Raw genomic sequence first — 18,795 nt, forward strand, 5'->3', positions numbered from 1 at the left:
TATTTTATTCTATAATTTGTAAGATCATTCAAAGAATTCCGAGAAAACCGTTTGCCTTTAATTCGCTATCGAAAAATGTTGTCTAAATGAAAGCTGCATTGATCGTGGTGCTGATGAAAGAATTCGTGGAACGCGTAAGAGAAATACAACGTTATGCAACCAACGGGGCTTAGCAGCGAATAAAGTGCTTAATACGGGTACTCGAACTGCAAGGCGACCGTTTAATTGGCGCGTGTAGCTTGATCGATCGATTGTAGTTAGGAAACAGCTAAGGGAAGAGAGCGAAAGTTCTGCGATCGATCGCTCGTTTTCCCGTGTGTAACTTTCCGAAGTGACTCGATACGGTGATACATCAATTAAAACTCATTTTAAGTGGGAAGTTAATTTCGTAGGTAATGGGCTCGGGGCATTGGGAATGCTGCTCCCGTGCTTGCATAAGTGTAATGTTTATAAATTAGCTATATGTAGGTGACCTCTAATTACAACGGTATCGAGTGGTAAAGCCCGCGCACGAACTACGTGAGTCATGGCACACATTCAAAGTTGAAACGTACTTCGTATACCGCTGACACGATAGGACAGAACAAACAGGTAAACGCAAATAAAGATTGATCGATCGGTTCGGTGGTAAAGGTAAATATTATTTTTGCTTTTGCGAATTTGGAAAATAATTTATATATTACATTCCATGGGCGACGTATAAGAAACTATGTATATCATTCTGTTTAATTTACAAAAACTTAACTTAAGTATAGCTTGATTTGCTGAACAACAGGTGTTGGTAGAATATTAATATAATATTTATATTTAGAGACATTTTCGACATTTTTTAAGGGTGAACCTTGCGTTTAGGGGAGGCAGCTCCGATGACCTTGACCATGACATATATGTATGTTGTCAAGGGCACCCTCCTGAGTAACATCCAAGAGGTTTTAGACGTCGCTCGTTTTTTTATTAAAAAGTTAGTAGCATGTAAAAATCATAAATTTACATACATATATGTATGCTTATTTCAAATGCAGAGTAATCCTGTATCTATTGAAGCATTCATTAATGATAGTCGAACTTAATTTTAGTCGAAATAATGCAATACACAATTTGCAGCGTAGATGTTTGCACGTAATTATAGCATTAAAGCGGAGACGGGTGTGTATAAATATAAACACGAGATAATTAAAAAGTTGGAAAGTTGGAATGCGTCGATAGTGTCGTAAAATTAGCAAGAATACATGGTGTCAAAGAAATTACGACTATTTTTAGGATCAAAACTCTCTGAAGTATTTGTGGCATTAGAAATTATTCAACGTCTAGACATAAACACCAATTGAGGCGAATCATGATGGAAAATTTTACAAATTTATCGGTTAATATTGTTTTTGAAAGATGTGAAAAATGTTTTTAAAAATTGTTTGGGAGATTTCTGTGTGAAATGAATTAGAAAAATGTCCATAGTTCGCATAATTAAAAGAACCTGATATAAATGCTCTGAAAAAAAAAAATATCCCGCGATACACTTATGTTGAAATACATATTTGTAAAATAGAATTTCAGCTTCCCAGCCCCATCGATTAATGTGGTTCACTGACCTCCGTACAACACAGCTGTCGTGTAACCGTTGTGTTTTATCAATCGATAATTTCGAAAAAAGTCGCGAATGTAGCGAATGTACCAGACCATTGTTTTTACATTAAATGGTAATTATCTTGACAAAAACGAAGTCATCATTATTACACTGCCTTTAAACTCCTACGACTTAATGCTTGGCCAACTAATGCCCCCTCCCCCACCCCCTCAAATTCAAGAAAAATGAAACTCAACATACATAGAATACAATCTCGAATTACTTATTCAGCTTCAACATTAATATGAAACATCAAATAACCTTTTTTTTTTTGTATAACGATAAAATAATCGAGGACGGAAGTCAGCGCGTGCACAATGTAAGAAGAGTTATGTCAAAAGTGTACATAATTTTTTATTTCCCCTCGTACAAAAAATTGTAAAAAAAAAAAAAAGAATGGTAAGAAATATACAATAGTAATAGCACTGCATACATTTTTTGTCTTTAGTAAAATACGGTATGGTTAAACGAGCTTTAGTAGGAGGCAATCTGACGAAAAATAAAGGAAACGGAATGAAATGATTATTTGCTTCATATGTGCCGGATTCTGTCAGGAATGAATCACTGCGTCATTCCATGGAATCGGTCCGGAAATGATAAGAACTTAAGAAGTGTACGATTGCAGTCCTGTGACGATGGAAACGGTTATAACTTGAAGCACCTTTTATTACGTGAGAATCGTCGCTTTATTCCTTTATTTCTCGTCGAATATTCTTGTTTTATAGGTCGTTGAAACTGTCTAGACATCTAATAAGTATCCCATTAAAGTAAAAAAAAACACACAACATTGCATTAAACAAAAAAGAAATCATAATAGAGGCAACGTTGAAATCTTCGTTCACAAAAAATTATGATTGGCATGTTATGGTTATGATGTTATCCTCGATACTCCACGACTTCTACGAATAATGTCCTCGTATATCTCCAAAAATGACGAAGATAATTGAGATGAAGAAAGTTATCGCTTCACCTTGTATAATTGATGTAGAGTAGAAAATATTTTAACGATATTATTGACGTTTCTATTTTAATGTAAGCTTATTTCGAATGTTATATTAATGAAATAAGAGTTCAAAAGTGAACAAATAAAGATGAACGTATGGTTTTGGCAGCCGAGATTCGACTAAAACTGTATTTAATTGGTCACTTTTACATGGTCTTTACAATTGCAATAACTAATACAAGTTTTAATCATACTTATATTTCACCATCAAGTTCAAACAAAAGTGTGCAAATTTTAAATATTGCTTTCTATAATATTTCTCTGTTTACAATGTACAATGTAACAATGAAGACATAAGAGCAGCAAACGAAAATTATTTCAATGAAAAAAAAAATATGTTTAATCGTTTTCTTTTCAATTGTTTTAAACGAATGCGATCTTTCAGTGGTTGTCTGCTATTTAGAAAATTTAAAAATGAATGAGAATATAATCCATTTATTCTCTTTATGGAGGAACTTTTAAAACGATGGAGAGATTCAAATTGGATGAACGAAAATTAATTCAAGTGAACGTTAAACGTATACCTGAACCGAATTAGCGATTAATATTCACTTGAATTAATTTTCATTTAGCCAATTTTAATAGGTACATCTTTTTTAAAAAAAACTCTTCATAAAGAGGATAAGAGTAAATATTGCTTTCTATAATATTTCTCTGTTTACGTATCACCAATTTTTGAGTTTCCCTTTTTTGCACGTGGACCATTCAAAAGCTTCGAGTAGTCTTAAATTTCAGATCGTTGAAACGATTCGAGATATATTGACCGTTTCCGATAGCTCGAGCACGTTCGAGTACTTTCGCATACGCGGATCGCGCGGCACCGAAATCGCTCGGATGCTCAAAGTACTCGAAGAATTTACGTACGAGCCAAAGAGCAGGAAATTTTGAAATGCACTAACACGATCGATAAAATCGATGTTCAAGATCGGTCGCGAGATACGTATCTACGTTGACTGTATCACGAAAGTGCATAGGCAATGCCCCGTTGTGTTTCCATTTACCCCTATTACTTGGGCAAACGAGAATGAGAGTCTCTAGCTCGCCTTGACGCTCCTTACGAATCGATCCATACGCCTGTGCCTCTTCTCTTTATGTATATACGATTATACTTTGCGACAACAAACCACAACGCACATTACGTCCCAATTCCAGCGGATCGAGTTTGACCTCAGCCACTGACACAAATTACACAAGCGAGGGAGAATGTACAGTGTGCGACAAAAAGCGCATCCAACATTCTTTTTTTTTTTTTTTTATGTTTAGAGATAACACACAGTTTGTCCCAAAAATGTCCGAACTTCCATTGAAATCCAGTCTGTACGGGAATAATTATAAATATATATTTATATTATTCCAAATACATTGCTTCTGAAGAAATGCAATTTTTACTATGGCCGTATAGCTTTGTAAAACTCCACTCATAATCTTGTTTCGTGATAGTGGAAACTAAAAATGAAAACTTGTACTTGAAAGAAAATATCTTTTCGATTTCGTGCGAAATGAAATTGAAATTGAAAACTGAATTTACACCTTCGCTTAAAAAGCATTAGAGGGCAATGTATTTTTTTTTTCAGGTGGCGTGGGGTACGGCAGTGATGGAATTGCAGAGCTGGCTGCTCTATCATCTTGTAGCCGTAACCGACTGCAATCAAGGTATACGAGTGTTACCCGTATAACGTTCTGATTCATTTTAATGGACAGCACAACCGTCTGATATCGTGTCACGTTGTCCAATATTTGATTCAATGTTTAATTTCTATGTAACGTTTTATAATTTACGCAAACACCGATTCATCATTTTCTATCCTTGGTTATTTTTAGTTACTTTTGCCTGAGTTTCAACCGTGCTCACAGAACAGTACTTCTTTATTTCATTCACAATCCCGTTATCGCCTAGAGGAAACAGCGATCTACCAATGTTTGATGGTAAGTACCGATCCCACACACGCATACAACCATTACAAATTTTCATGATGATAAGATAGTATCGATATTAATCATCAAAGGTAAGTGTTAGTCAGCAATTCTACAAGTGTTATGAGCATTAAGAGCTTCTTTACTGACTCTTTATATTTAACTACTATTCAGAAGCGTCCAGGAAACCTTTCTATTATGTTTAAGAAAAACCGTGTTTTATGTAAATGATTTTTTAATTTTCTCCTAATTTTATTTAAAATTTGATATCTGTAGACTTATTATTCTGTTACACGAATAACAGAAACCATACATAAAACTTTAATAGTCAATAAAAAAAAAATGTCAACTTGTATGAAATATTTTACCGAATGTTACTATTCGGCCTACAGATTCATTTCTTCAAAAATTATAAAAATCTCTAGAGACAGTACTGTAGAGTTCCTTTCTAACATTAGAGAGATGTAGATCTTACTTTCCTTTTCGTCCCCTTATGTATTCTACTGCTGACTGGTGCCTTTGCACCTAACAAAAGGACTATTATTCGACCGATATCTCACCAAGCAGATGCGTACAGCGTGCCCAACTTTTTTTCAGTGATGCAGTCGGCGACTACATTGAACGGTGGATCTTATCCCGCCGGAGGCACCGGAAGTCGTGCCCGCGATTTAGGCCTGCGGGCGCAGAAGAAACTCCTCGGCAGAGTAGTATCCACAGGAGCTGGAAGATCGCTTCTGATAGACGATGCCACCACTTCGCTTTTAGACAATCTTTACAAGCTCATGGAGAGAGCTGCTAAAGCCAATTCCAATTTGGACAAAAAGCAGCCTGAAAAAGTGTTGAAAAACATCGTTAAGTTGTCCATTAAGGTATCTACCATGTCAAAGCTGATAAAGACATTTTCGATCGGACTGTTAATAACAAAGTAATCGCCATTTATCACTATTCGTGATTCACCCCGTATAATACATGTATTAAAAAGTAGATGATAGATAAAAATATATATAAAAATCTAAAAACAAGTAATAACGATAGTACAAAATATACATGTGCATTACTTTTTGAGTAATATTAGGTTGTCCCAAAAGTTTCTTTGAATATTTTATGTTTTATGTTACATTACAAAATTGTGTACAATTCATTTCGCTCCGGTACTGTTACAGCATTAATGTCTAAGAAATTAGGTTGTCTATTTGTATAAACACTGCCACAGAAAATAATTGAATGCAACTCACGAAAGGAACTCTTAGGACAACCTAATATATCGAATTCTACTGGAACCGGGATATACTATAATCTTTAATAATATTTAAACGTACTTTCAAATATTATCAAAAATTGTAAAAATTGTTGCTTGTACGGCCGTCGAAAGAGCAGTGTTACCATTTTCAATAAAATACAAATATTGAATTAACAATGGGGAAAAGACTGCACGACTGAACGTTTGCATGCTACGCTGTAGACGTAGGAGTATAATAGCAATGTATGTGTTCAGAGACAACAGATAGAGCGTAGGATAGTCAAACGATGTACAGTATGAAGATAAGTTCTCGGTAACTTTGAGTGGCCAATTGATTTTAATCTGACTGCAGGCTTAAGAAGAAGAAATTGGTGGTCAGGATAACTCAATTGGTTAAAACAATGCAGTCCACAAGTGAAGCCCCTTACTTTCACTACCTCCACGTGCCGTACTGCATGATGTGCGAACATGCAACGCGACATTACTATCATAGCATTCGTATAGTATACATGAATGAGAGATAAAGTGTGAGAATCTTCAGATCTTAGGAGAGTTCATAGATACTCAAAATTATCATTTAAATCAACGTTTTATAAACCAAGAAACGTAATGAAATATTTAATGGGAATAACTTATACGTCTCTGTCTATATTGATAGATTTGTCATTGGAGTTTATCAACTGGAAAAATATATTTTTCTTTTAGATATTTTTTTTTTATATATCACATTACTTGTAATGCATATATTAGTAAATATAATATACTTATTAGTGCAAGATTAGTTTTGCGAGCGTGTAATTTAGTCGAAGGTTTTCATTAAATTATTTTTTATATTCAATGGGTACAAAATTTAATAAATAAGGATCTATCTTAAAAATCTAAAGAAAAATTTGAAATAACGAATAGAGAATAAACAATTTTTTATTCGTGATTCATTGAATAAAAATGGAAGCTCGAATTGTATAATGAAAATGTTTCATAATGAACAAACAAAAATTGATTTGTTCAATTGAATAAATATCGCGAATAAATCGCTATACGTTACTTTCCTTCGTTACCTATTATTCGATCTCTGCCTTGAGGCTGGACCAGTGTTATCTAAATCTAACACGAGCTTTAGAGGCTTAGGAAGCTTCCCTCGCACTATCTATCTCTGTCAGCATGATACAGGAATGTTGCTCGATGCCATGCTATGTGTGAGCATTCTACACAAACTCAATTCAGAGCGTAGAGGGAATCAGAACCGCGCAAGGGGCTTCGCTCGTGGACAGCAGTGGACTGAAAACCTTCGATCCGATCAACCGATTTTCCCCTTCCGATAAACACAGTTATCATAATTTCCATCTTCCCATATACCAAATAAATAAAACAACAGTGTAACAACAATTTACCTTCGTTAAACGTTAAACATATCGATCCTGGTATTGGATGACCTTCGGGTGACCTTCAAATCTTCAAAGTACCTCCACCTGTAAAAAAAAAACCATTGTCGCCACATTATATGTACATTTTATAGCTAATTAGTTCTTGTTCAAATACATACTACATTTTTTAAAAATTATGACCATATATACTCCCTACATGGTACAAAAGTTGTGTATATTCATGAAAATTTAAACATCTCTCTATTACTATCCTGAAGTAGTTTCTCTTATATATTTTATATAATATTAAATTATATTCTGTTTCCTTAAAAATGATAAAGATTACTTGGTATTTCATAAATTGTTACCGAAGATGGTCCAATATTAGACTCAATCGTTCAACGCTCAATAAACTCAAGTAAACATCGCTACCAGTTTTCCCATATATGTACGTTGAATGTGTTTTCTTTTTTACAGGTAGGACTACTACAACGTAACCAGCAATTAAACGTTACCGACGACGCGAAGCTAGTCGAAATAAGGAATGCTCTGAGAGCCGTGGCGATGTCCGTGGTTTCCTTTTACGAATTGGAGTTCAGTTTCGATAAGGCATACTTAATCAAGTCGCTGGAGCGTTGCAGAACAGCGATACAAACGCTCATAAAGCCACATCTTACGGACAAGTCGCAGGACCGGTGTGATCAGGTGTTCGACTTTTTAACGCATTCCGACTTTTTGGACTCCGTTTTCAGACAAGACTCTGAACTCAGACCTATCCTAGGAATGCTAGTCAGTGATATCAATAAGGCCTTAGATGCTGGGCATCTTTGATTTTTTCTTTCTTTTGTTAATATAACATCGTTTTCGTGATCGCTGTGAAAAGCATCGACGAAACTGATACACTTGCTGATACGTTTTTTAAAATTAAGAGGGGGACAAAGGGATTCTTTCCCCGATCACAGTTTGAAGAAAGAAATCATGGTGCAGTTACTTATGATTGTCTGTAAAAGAAAACATAACGAGGGTAGTGCTCACTGATGTATGCAATAATTGTGAAATACTCTATTTATTTTCAGAATGTATATTGTATAATTGATGTATATTTATTTACGGTACTCGTGTGTTAGGACACCAACTGTCAATCTATACCAAAAAGAAAAATGAGCTTATTTACGCCCGACAATGGGCTTTATAGCGACGGCAGTAGAAATGATTCGTTCATCCCGACAGAATTAACGCGTGAAAGAAGCAATTTATCACCGTAGAGATCACGCCAATTGAGATACGTGCTACGAACAAATCCTTTTTGAAAGTTTAATCTTCCACTCGTCAAGAGCTATATCCTGACATATCGACGAGTGCATTTTAGGGCAAGATGGGTCCTTCGTTTATACCTATATCGCGCTTCGATACATTTTCGACACACTTACATTATAAACACGACATATCTAATGTAGTCATGGCTAAGCCTCAATACTTGGATTGAAAACATTTACATCACATGTACTACAAGTATATCGCGATTTATGCGTGTTTTCTATGCATTATACACACTTTACACGTTATGTGTGATGACTCTCAATGAGAAAAAAAATGTTGTATCAATATACTATTAATAAATTATTTGTAAGGAGACAAACAATCCCTTTTCTTTCAGTATTACTCCTTGCTACTTTCTTCTATTTCTTTAGATAAAATGATTAATAAATGCAGTTTCAATCAATGATTTGGTATATTTATGTACACAGATTATGTAGCACAATCGCACGGACACACACGCACACGCACACAATTACAATATTATCAGCACAGCTGTATTCACTGTCCAAGCAGCACTGTGTATAAGAGATATTTAATATTCGGTATATCAAATAAAAATACAGAAATTATTTACTTTCACGTTATAATTAATTTAGTAAAATGTTGCATATATTTGGTTAAATTCAACTGTTACAACATTTTAACAGAACACAATGAAAAACGAGCCGTTTCTAACAATCCAAACACAATGTAAATTTTGAAATCTAAAAGTACTCAAAAAAACAGTCTATATAATTTCCCTCTATCTTTAACATGGATGATAAATACTTTTTTTAAATAACACTTTGTCATAGATATAATGAGAACACAAACACAGGGACTAATGTGTAACAAACTTAACTATACTTCAATAGTACAAAGAAAATAAAATATACGCATAATATAAGGACAAATATTTCGAACTCATCCTACAATAATTTGTCATGAATTTTCTAATATTCTTATGTTAAACATAAATATAATATAAAAGAACATTTCCTGGCACAGTGATGCAACTATTATAATTGTACAAAATTGTTATATAACTTATACATATATTTAAGTATAAAAATTATTTATTTATACTTTTCATATTGTATTAATTGAGTTGAAATATACGATGCATAGATTTTCTTGTTTTAATGATGTTAGCATAAAAATTAGAATGTTTTAGTATGGATATTGTATTAAACGTATGCCGAAGACAGCTACTCAATATTGTTAAGGTGTTTTGTATGAAAACGAAGAACTTCAAATGAATTAAATTTAATGATTATTGTTAAAGTTTATGTATTTCCATAAAATACCAAAAATGCGTAAAATTATTATAAAACAAAATTACTGATACTTTGTAATATTTTTTTGTAGCGTTCATAATAAAAGTACATGCGATAGTCAAAGTTAAAATGCGTTCCATGTAATCGGTCATTATGCTCGATCACAAACATATTTATAGTCTATTCATGATTTTGTAGATACAACACACATTTTTACCTATTATGTAATCTAGTGACTTTATGAGTATATGCTAACAATTTATAATCTGTTGATATATAAACATACAGAATTTATTTTGTTATCATATATTCATTGGAATTTTGATAATCCAGTTACATATTTTTTTCATGCCAACAATTCTTCTGTCCATTAAAATGTTTTATGCTAAGTATTGAAAATGTACTTGCACCATTACTGCATCAACAAATTTATTGTATACAACAAATTTAGTGTATAAGACTTTATCGCTCAAATACACCCAAAACGCAAGCATAATTAATTCTTTTATTCCAATACGAACTTGAGCAATTAAACTTGAAAATAATCGCACGCTATTAATGTCACCGGTTAATACCTCACTTAATGAAGATACATTTATTAAAACAAATTTTCTCAATTGCATACAGCAAACACATTTATACAATCACAGGTCGCATATATCATTATTCCTTATCATAAATGCACACGGCTTACATTTATAATACTTTAACATTGTACAAGTTCTATAATGTATGGGTAATGATTCCGATCAAACTTGAGCAGCTATAATTTAAAATATCTGCATTGTAACTGTATACGTTCCAAGTGCCGATTCTTACAATAAGTATATTTAATTAGCGTATGATAATATCAACAAAAGCATGCTTCTTAGGAAAATTAATATTTGAAAAATAATAGACTGTACATGTCTTCAATGTTTAATTTAACAAAATATTAATAGTTGCCGTGCATATTTGAAATACATTACTTCATAGTTCATACATTGACCAAAGTTTCATGTACTTTGATATTTTACTATATAATACAGAAATAGATGGTAAAAGATTTCTTCGCCTAAAATAAGTTTACACATGAAATACTCATTGTATATTGATTTTTTTTCAGGCCAGTATTAAAATTTTAACTTTATAAATTGTATTTAATAAAACTTAATGTTCATTGCAATAGTATTCGTTGATTACTTCTAGAAATTGTTATCCCTGATAAGATAGATGTAGATATACAATGCAGAATATAAAAATCACTTTAAAAATCACACTGTATGCAGATAATATAAAGATTCAAATTAGCAACCATAATTTATAAAATAACTTTTTTTAGAGTTATTTTTATTATATTCTAAGAGAGATCCTCATTCAATAGTTAAATTTCAGTATATAATAGCTAGTACTAGCTCACAATTTTATGTCACATAATGAATAAAATTATCATGTTTATAATAAACTGGTGATGTAAAATCATAAAATTGTTTACCAAGTACTCGTTTTAAATACAGAATTACAATTTTGTTTTCTATTATACTAATAGTATGTATAAATATGCTAATGATTCCTTATAATTAGTGAAATGAAACTATAAAATGAATATTACCTTTGGGGTTGTACATGCGATTGAAACGATGAATGCGTGGTTCAATTATTGTAACTTTTTTTGCTTATTCTTTGAGATAATCGAGGTACATACACCTTAAAAAATAATTTTCCTACTATTCTTTTTTACTCTCTTGTGTACTTGTCAAATATAAGAACATTTGAACTGCTTATAAATTAGATTTGAAAATGTTTACTGGCCAACCAAAATAAAACAATTTTACTCACTTAGCTTGGAATCATACCTTCCAGATTACTGCAAGCCAAGAATGATGCTCTGCATTCAACTTTTAATATCATAGCAATGTTTTCCGAATGTTTTGAAAATTACCATGTATTCCAAAACTATTCAGTAATATACTGTATATTTCTTTATCTAATATAATTGCAGAATTATATTAAATTTGATTCCTTCATCACAGTATTTATTCGATTGCTATTAAAAAATATCAATAGTCTTATGCAGATTTAAGTAGATGGTTATGGTCTGTACAATCATAGATTAAATACCAAGTTAAGTGGTCAGTTCATTCTGTATATAATAAAATATAAAATTTTATTATGTTAAAAGTATGAACACACAAGAGAAAAAGAAAACATTCTAAAATTTTGAAAATAGGTGTATATGTACCTCTCCAGATAAAATCTCAATAATATTTATGTAAATGTACAACTTATAATTACTTACGTAAAAATCGATGCTATTCTTTACTTGATTACAATTAACTTTATTGCCATAATCCTGCGTAGTTACCATAAAGATTTACGGGAAGAGGTCCACCTGCTGTAAATAGCCGCGTTCCTGATCCATCATAGCAATGAGTATATATAGCTGGCGTATATTTCACGTTTTGGAATCCGTCAATATATTCTTCATCTGGAAACTAATGTTAACCCGCAAATAAGTATCATGTTATCCTATAAATTACAAAGTTAAATTTAAATTGAACAAAATTTAAAACATACCACGTATCCTTTTGAAGCTTTCAGTACAACGGTTCTATTAGAATTAATCGAAGACTCAAGATATTTTTGAGCTCTAACATCGTAAAACATCAGCATTCCTAAGCCTGTGCCAATTGTTAAAACAGAACCTTGAAAACTAGCTGATCGAATTCCACAGCCACTATACCTGTAAAAAAATATTGGAACTTAATACATTTTGTAAAATTTATACATTGAATTATTCGCGTAAGATACCGTGCACGTACCGTGAAGGTATTTTCTTTATTGGCTGTAGAGTTCTTGCATCTAAAAGTAAAGTATAAGAGCGACATCCCACTGCGTAAACACCATCATCTTGCACAGCAAGACAAACATTTTCCTGGCAAGCTGGTAGTTTCCTAGATATTTTTTGTCTGAATGTCTCTGCAGACCAGATGTGTATAAAACTATTCAAAGTAAGCGCAGCAATTTCTTTATATGTTCGATTAAAAGCAAGTGCTCGTACTTTTTGCGCCGATCTACATTCCTTGACGCACACAGGTTGAATCAACCTAATTAGAAAAAAAAAAGAAACACATGAATATAAATTTACAAATTACAAATCAAAGTTTTATTGTTTTTATATTTTGCAGTATATAACCTGTGTGTAGGGACATCAGCTTTGTCAGGAGCTTCAGCAAGATCATTGTCTATACGCCATAAAGCCATTTTAGTATCTCTAGATCCAGAGACTAAAAATTCATCATCTAACCAACACATATCAAAAACCCAATCTCTGTGACCTCCTTCTCCCACACAAACTGGATCTAACGTTGGTAGCCTGTATATTGCTATTTCATTACTATTTCTTGCTCCAGTTGATAAGAGAGTTCTGTAACACATGCAAAACGTTATAAACGAGAACAGAAAAAAAAACTTTATTCTAGGCAGTATGTATTTTTTCATTTGTATACCTTGAGGGATTAATTTGAACAGAATGTATACCACATTGCTGTTCAGGAACAGCACCACCTCCAGAATTAATTTGTCTTCCATGTAGAGATGGTATTTGGTCTAATTTCTGTGTTGCTACGTCATAAACCATCAATTTGTTGCATTTTGTACCAAACACTACTTGCCTATCGCTTAACCATTGAGAGCAAAAGACTTTATTCATATTATTTAAGCTAACCGAATATTCTTTAAATAAGTCATGAGTCAATATATGTCGAAATCCATATTCTTGATTAATTTTTCGCACTTCTCTCGTATTCGTCTCCCTTGCACGTACATAATCCACAAAATTGAAAGATGTTCTTAAAAATTGTTTTCCTTCGCTTACAGTCTCTGTTTCATCATCACTTGATTCATAACAAACAAAATCTTCAGGCTTGTCTGGTTTACGATTCCTTTCCAATCTTAAGGCCAATCTATAACAAAAATATCGGGTTCTTCTAATGTTAATTTATAACAAGAATACCAGTTCTTTAACTTCTCATGAATGACTAATGTCATATATTTTTATTAATTTACCTTCTAGCACGGCGTTCCTCTAAACGAGTCCCACTAGCACAGGGAGGATGTCTGCCATATACAGTCATTCTCTGTGTTTCAGCCATTGTCTCCAAATTTTATACTTTATGAGCTAAGATGCCTTAAGATGTAATTGTTGTTGCATATAAAATTTTGTCAGTAATTTAATAAAATTATTCTTGTCTATGTAATAAATAAGACTATATTTAACAATACAGTCTCAGGAATATATATTAAATATCCTTAATTATTATGTTCAATTAAATTGTTCTATCTAGATGGAACATAAATGTCCTCCTGTCATTATACTTAAAACAAATCCTTAATTGCTTTATTACCAAAAGGAATTCGTTAATTTTAAAATGTTATTTATATGCATACAGCAATACGATCATTATAATGATCAATAAGCCTTTGAATGATATTAAAAAATTAAAATATCCAAACAATACCATCAAAGGAAATTTCAATCTCGCCTAGCGAAATATTTATAAACGTGGCTGGTATGCAGTCAACTGACAAGAAAATATCTTGGCAGCAATTCCTCTCTGACTGAAACAAAATGAACTGTACATTTTTTACAAATTTTTTTTCTCGATCTAATTACATTATTCTCGTTTTCAATATTTCCCGAATAATGCATACGAACTTTTACATCTTTACGATTACTTATAAAGTATAACAAACCTTGCTAGAAGGACGGCAATTGCCAAATCTATCGGGCTGTCTGAACGGAACGACTTTGAGATGAAACCCTTTGTTTATCAAATGCAAAGCCTCATAATTACGTAACTCGTATTCACTTGCGGATAATCATACGAATATCAAGGCTTTGTTTCTGAATTATATAAAGAAATGGAAAGGAAAGCCACCAAATTCATGATAAGCAAAGAGACGTTCGAGGCACTAAGCAACTAACCATCGCCATATTGAAACGAGCAGCAAAACCATATAAAATATAATAAAGTATACTGAGACATCGTAAACATGTTGTCTCGCCTCCTTGACAATTATTTTTTGCAAGTTTCTTTATTTAACGATTGCTAGGAATAAAATGATTATCGAGTAATTACAAAAATTAAAGGGAGTAACTTCCATCAATTGTCAACAAGAGAAGTTTACCCCCTCTACTAAACTTCATTACAGTTACAGCTGACATTTTTCAAAAAATGGCGTCCTTCAAGAAGATAAATACTAAAGTATTCGCAAGATCGGGAACTGAATTAACCTCGGATAATATATATTGGAAAAAATATACTGTGAGTATGATATAACAGCAAAAATAATACAGATTTTCGTGATAGTAATATATTGATTAATTTATGGTGCCCACGTGCGTATGACTTAACCTTATAAACAACATTACTTACATGACTATTATACTGATTAATTGTTCATAAAAATGATTTATTGAACAGGCTCCCGTATTGGTGAAAGAATTTGGACCAATTGATTATATAGACTTTTCACCTGTAGAACCACATTACTTTGCTGTCACATGTTCTGTAAGAGTACAAGTGTACAATCCAATTACAAAACTTGTCACAAAGAATCTTAGTAGATTTAAAGAAGCTGCTTATGGTGGTTCTTTTCGCAATGATGGAAAATTGCTTTGCGCTGGGGGTGAAGAAGCAGTTGTCAGACTTTTTGATGTTAGCACAAAAAGTCTCCTAAGACTTTTCTCTGGACATAAAGCTGCTGTACATAGGACATTTTTCACCAGTGACAATCATCACATTGCATCTTTTTCTGATGACAAGACTGTCATATTTTGGGATATACCTAGTGAAAAACAAATTATATCTTTTAACGAACATTCAGATTATATCAGAGCTGGTGCAGTTAGTCCAATTTCTAAGGACATAATCTTATCTGGTGGTTATGATAAACACATATACATGTATGATACAAGAACAAACACAAAAATTCTTAATGTAAATCATGAAGCTCCTGTTGAAAGTTTATTATTTTTACCATCTGGTGGAATATTTTTATCTGCAGGTACATTTTTTCCACTATATTTTAGCCATCCTTTAATGATGTAGTTCATATATACACAAAAATAGGAAAGGTTATTTATTTAAAATATCTCTTTTTCGTTTTGAACAGTTAAAATATTACAATAAAAGATAGTTTTGTTATAAAAAAAAAAAAAACAGCTTCTATTGCTTTATGTGATAAACCTTGTATAATGCAATGTTTTTAAAGGTGGAACCGAAATTAGAGTATGGGATGCACTTGCTGGTGGCAGATTACTTGCAAAAATCACCCAGCATCATAAAACTGTAACCTGTCTAAAAATAGCTTCAAATGGTCATAGAATTTTGTCTGGGTCGTTAGACAGACATGTCAAAATTTATGACTCTGGAACGTATAAAACTGTCCATTCCTTGGACTATCCAAATTCAGTTCTTAGCATAGGAATTAGTGTAAGAAGACATTCATGTTTTATGATATTTTTAGTAATTCCTGTAAGTCCTGAATCATTAAATATGATTTTGTAATTTCAGTCAAATGATGAAACTATAGTAGCTGGTATGGTTGATGGCTTAATTTCAGTGAGAAGAAGGGAAGAGGATACAAAAAATGAAAAACCACAGCGTAAAAAAGTATCGTACAGACATTCTGGCAAAAATTTGCACACACCACATATAGATATGGTAGTACACGAAGAAATGAAAGAAATTATGTCTAAACATGATACTTGTTTAAGAAAGTTCCAATATTCCAAAGCTTTGGACTGTGTAATGGCGAGTTATGTTGTGAACAAAACACCACACGTTACAGTAGCGCTTATGCAGGAACTTATCAGAAGACAGGGTTTAAAACAAGCTCTTGCTGGTAGAGATGGAAAGTCTCTTGTAAATATTCTCAAATTTTTGAACAAGCATGCAGGAAGTGTTCGATTTGGAAGAGTATTATTGCATGTCATTAATGTTCTAATGGGTATGTTGTAAATTTTATCTTTTTCATATATTATTTTTTGAAAATATTTTAACGATGTTCACATTATTACTTAATAGACGTCTACGAGGATCATTTGGACGAACTTGCTGCTGAACCACGAAAAATGTTTAGTATATTAGCATCGAAACTGGAAGAAGAAGAAAATTTAATATTAACATTATCAGAATTGCAAGGAAAATTGCATATGATACTATCTGCTGCAGAAATTGTACCACCCACACCAGTGAAAGACGTTCAAGTTTTAGAACCTTCGAGTAATGCTCAAAAGAATCTAATCTTAAGTATAGCATAAATGTAGTATCTATATTGTCTCATCATGTATCATAGAAAAATCTGTACATACTTTTCATATATATTGTAATAAAATTAAACATACATCAGATGCTTTCATTTACTAAAAAATTATTTGAATTACAAAAGAAATAAGGGTTAATATAAATGTTTAAAGTATAGTAAACCAGAGAAATTATCCACATTTCTAAAATTACATTACATGTTGTTTATATTAATAAAGTATAAATTACTAGACTTTATAGTAAACTTAGTTTCTATGAACTAGAATTTATAATCATATTAGTTTATTTCATGGAATCTCTTTTCTGAGACATTTTTGCCACATAGCAGAAGATGGTTTATCAGGCATTATCCATCCAATTGGAATTGCTGATGCATCACTATCTGAACTTATATACTTATCCCAAGCAGTCCTAAAAATAAATTAATAATTTTATTATCATTAATCTATAATTGAATATTATCCAGTTATAAAAGTATAGCTTACCGTATAGTAATAAAACTCGTTAAGTCTACATTATATTGATCGGACATTGATATCTTTTTTCCAAACAATACATTTTCCCAATCATCAAAAAGACTTTTCTTTTGTTTTTCAATTCTTTTTTCATTATCAGTTTTTAACATTAGTTTCAAACCTTGTTCCTCTATAGAATACTCACGATCCAGAGTAGACCATTGTTCTGTTAATTTTACTACACAGAAGAAATATTTCTATTAATACAATTTTCAAAATATTTATGAGAAATGAGATTATAATAGTACCTATGATATTATTAAATGCTTCGTTGGCTGCTGAGGATAAATGTTCACCTCTTGCTATGGCAATATTGGCCTTAATATTATGTAGATTTCGTAATTCTTGCAACAATACAAGATATTTCCTAGCATCGCTTCGCTTTCCTCTAACATCAAATAAAATCATATCTGCATCTTTACGTAAATTTTCTTCTTGCTTTTCTTTTTCTATTGCAGCTTGTTCCTTTCTAATCCATGAATCGATCTGAGTATGCATTCTTGCTCTCCTTTCCATTTTCATTAATTTTTCATTTTTCCATTTCTCTCGTTTAATCTTTTCTCTTAATCTCTTTTTAGTTCGTCTTTCTAAATCTTTCTTCAATTGATTTAAAAACTTTGGATCTTTAATAGGCTCTAATAATTTAACAATTTCATTTTTTGCTGTATTGCAAATGCACATTTTCTGTTGCCATTCTTCATCTGTAAAATTTTGATTATTTTTCAGCTCTGCACAAATTGTTTTCAATTTCTCATTTAATTTATGTGCTGATGTGATGGCGTCTTTAGCAGCTGCAATTTTAGATTTTCTACATACGTTTCTCTGGTTAGTTACAATATTAGATTGATCAATTTCTAAAAGAAATGCTTCAATACTTTTTTCATCAATTTGTCGTGTTTCTACTGTAATTGTTGGTATAGTATTCTTGCTACCATTATCAGTAATACTACCAATTGGATAAACATAATTTTGCTGTACATTTATATTATAATTTGCATTATACATTGATTGATTCATTGAGTGATGCATATTGTAATGTAGGTTTTTATCGATTTGTATAGAACTTTCCAAGAAACTCTGATCTTGAAACATGATAATTCAGTAGTAACACTTAACCTCATGCAATATGAAATGCCTTAAACTTATCACTTTCTTTATAATGTTAAATGATTAATGTGTTTACAAAGTTTATATGTTAGATGAAAATATAGTTCTTTTGTAACTTTTGGTGATATCTTAACAGAATTGCTTT

The 18,795-nt window shown here is 32.0% G+C and overlaps 4 protein-coding genes across 8 annotated transcripts in view; 2 read left to right on the forward strand and 2 right to left on the reverse strand.

Annotated features, from left to right (window-relative positions):
* LOC128890087 (tumor necrosis factor alpha-induced protein 8-like protein) overlaps positions 1 to 9,754 on the forward strand; it is a 17,762-nt gene extending 8,008 nt beyond the window's left edge. Inside the window, exons 2-5 of one of the 2 annotated variants that reach the window (XM_054148294.1) lie at positions 4,199 to 4,277; positions 4,446 to 4,550; positions 5,136 to 5,407; positions 7,620 to 9,754. In XM_054148294.1, coding sequence (XP_054004269.1) covers positions 4,541 to 4,550; positions 5,136 to 5,407; positions 7,620 to 7,973 — 636 coding nt within the window. In that variant the 5' untranslated portion in view covers positions 4,199 to 4,277; positions 4,446 to 4,540 and the 3' untranslated portion in view covers positions 7,974 to 9,754. The remainder of the gene's footprint in view (positions 1 to 4,198; positions 4,278 to 4,445; positions 4,551 to 5,135; positions 5,408 to 7,619) is intronic. The other variant, XM_054148293.1, reaches the window with a different exon arrangement.
* LOC128890083 (DDB1- and CUL4-associated factor 12 homolog) lies at positions 9,284 to 14,781 on the reverse strand. Of its 4 annotated transcripts, none has more exons than XM_054148288.1 (7): positions 14,453 to 14,781; positions 13,766 to 14,317; positions 13,207 to 13,662; positions 12,894 to 13,124; positions 12,520 to 12,804; positions 12,275 to 12,440; positions 9,284 to 12,192 (listed from the first exon to the last, which is right to left on the reverse strand). In XM_054148288.1, exons 2-7 carry the CDS (start codon positions 13,849 to 13,851, stop codon positions 12,037 to 12,039), a joined length of 1,380 nt encoding a protein of 459 aa, XP_054004263.1. In that variant the 5' UTR covers positions 13,852 to 14,317; positions 14,453 to 14,781; the 3' UTR covers positions 9,284 to 12,036. The 4 variants fall into 4 exon arrangements, with proteins under 4 accessions (XP_054004263.1, XP_054004259.1, XP_054004260.1 ...); XM_054148284.1 differs by having other exon boundaries at positions 13,207 to 13,686; positions 14,453 to 14,595; XM_054148285.1 differs by having other exon boundaries at positions 13,207 to 13,686; positions 13,766 to 14,313; positions 14,453 to 14,574.
* Positions 14,782 to 14,823: 42 nt separating this feature from the next.
* LOC128890079 (U3 small nucleolar RNA-associated protein 15 homolog) lies at positions 14,824 to 17,252 on the forward strand. Its single transcript, XM_054148279.1, has 5 exons — positions 14,824 to 15,024; positions 15,184 to 15,766; positions 15,974 to 16,194; positions 16,276 to 16,711; positions 16,789 to 17,252. The coding sequence occupies exons 1-5, from the start codon at positions 14,935 to 14,937 to the stop codon at positions 17,022 to 17,024; spliced, it is 1,566 nt and encodes a 521-aa protein (XP_054004254.1). The 5' UTR covers positions 14,824 to 14,934; the 3' UTR covers positions 17,025 to 17,252.
* LOC128890085 (programmed cell death protein 7) lies at positions 17,015 to 18,789 on the reverse strand. The gene is made up of 3 exons (XM_054148291.1): positions 17,792 to 18,789; positions 17,514 to 17,721; positions 17,015 to 17,439 (listed from the first exon to the last, which is right to left on the reverse strand). The coding sequence occupies exons 1-3, from the start codon at positions 18,633 to 18,635 to the stop codon at positions 17,316 to 17,318; spliced, it is 1,176 nt and encodes a 391-aa protein (XP_054004266.1). The 5' UTR covers positions 18,636 to 18,789; the 3' UTR covers positions 17,015 to 17,315.
* Between the last annotated feature and the right edge of the window lie 6 nt (positions 18,790 to 18,795).

Source organism: Hylaeus anthracinus, unplaced genomic scaffold, assembly GCF_026225885.1.
Source record: "Hylaeus anthracinus isolate JK02 unplaced genomic scaffold, UHH_iyHylAnth1.0_haploid 12000, whole genome shotgun sequence".
NCBI classification, from domain to species: Eukaryota; Metazoa; Arthropoda; class Insecta; order Hymenoptera; family Colletidae; genus Hylaeus; species Hylaeus anthracinus.

Coding starts and splice junctions, on each gene's coding strand:
- LOC128890083 (XM_054148284.1), bottom strand. CDS start 13,851: ATGGCTGAAACACAGAGAATGACTGTATATGGCAGACATCCTCCCTGT. Junction 13,125..13,206: donor GTTCAAATTAATCCCTCAAG/GTATACAAATGA, acceptor CATGTGTTACAG/AACTCTCTTATCAACTGGAG. Junction 12,441..12,519: donor ATAAAGAAAATACCTTCACG/GTACGTGCACGG, acceptor ATTTTTTTACAG/GTATAGTGGCTGTGGAATTC.
- LOC128890079 (XM_054148279.1), top strand. CDS start 14,935: ATGGCGTCCTTCAAGAAGATAAATACTAAAGTATTCGCAAGATCGGGA. Junction 15,025..15,183: donor TATATTGGAAAAAATATACT/GTGAGTATGATA, acceptor TTTATTGAACAG/GCTCCCGTATTGGTGAAAGA. Junction 16,195..16,275: donor TTCTTAGCATAGGAATTAGT/GTAAGAAGACAT, acceptor TTGTAATTTCAG/TCAAATGATGAAACTATAGT.
- LOC128890085 (XM_054148291.1), bottom strand. CDS start 18,635: ATGTTTCAAGATCAGAGTTTCTTGGAAAGTTCTATACAAATCGATAAA. Junction 17,722..17,791: donor AGCATTTAATAATATCATAG/GTACTATTATAA, acceptor TCTTCTGTGTAG/TAAAATTAACAGAACAATGG. Junction 17,440..17,513: donor ACGAGTTTTATTACTATACG/GTAAGCTATACT, acceptor ATTTATTTTTAG/GACTGCTTGGGATAAGTATA.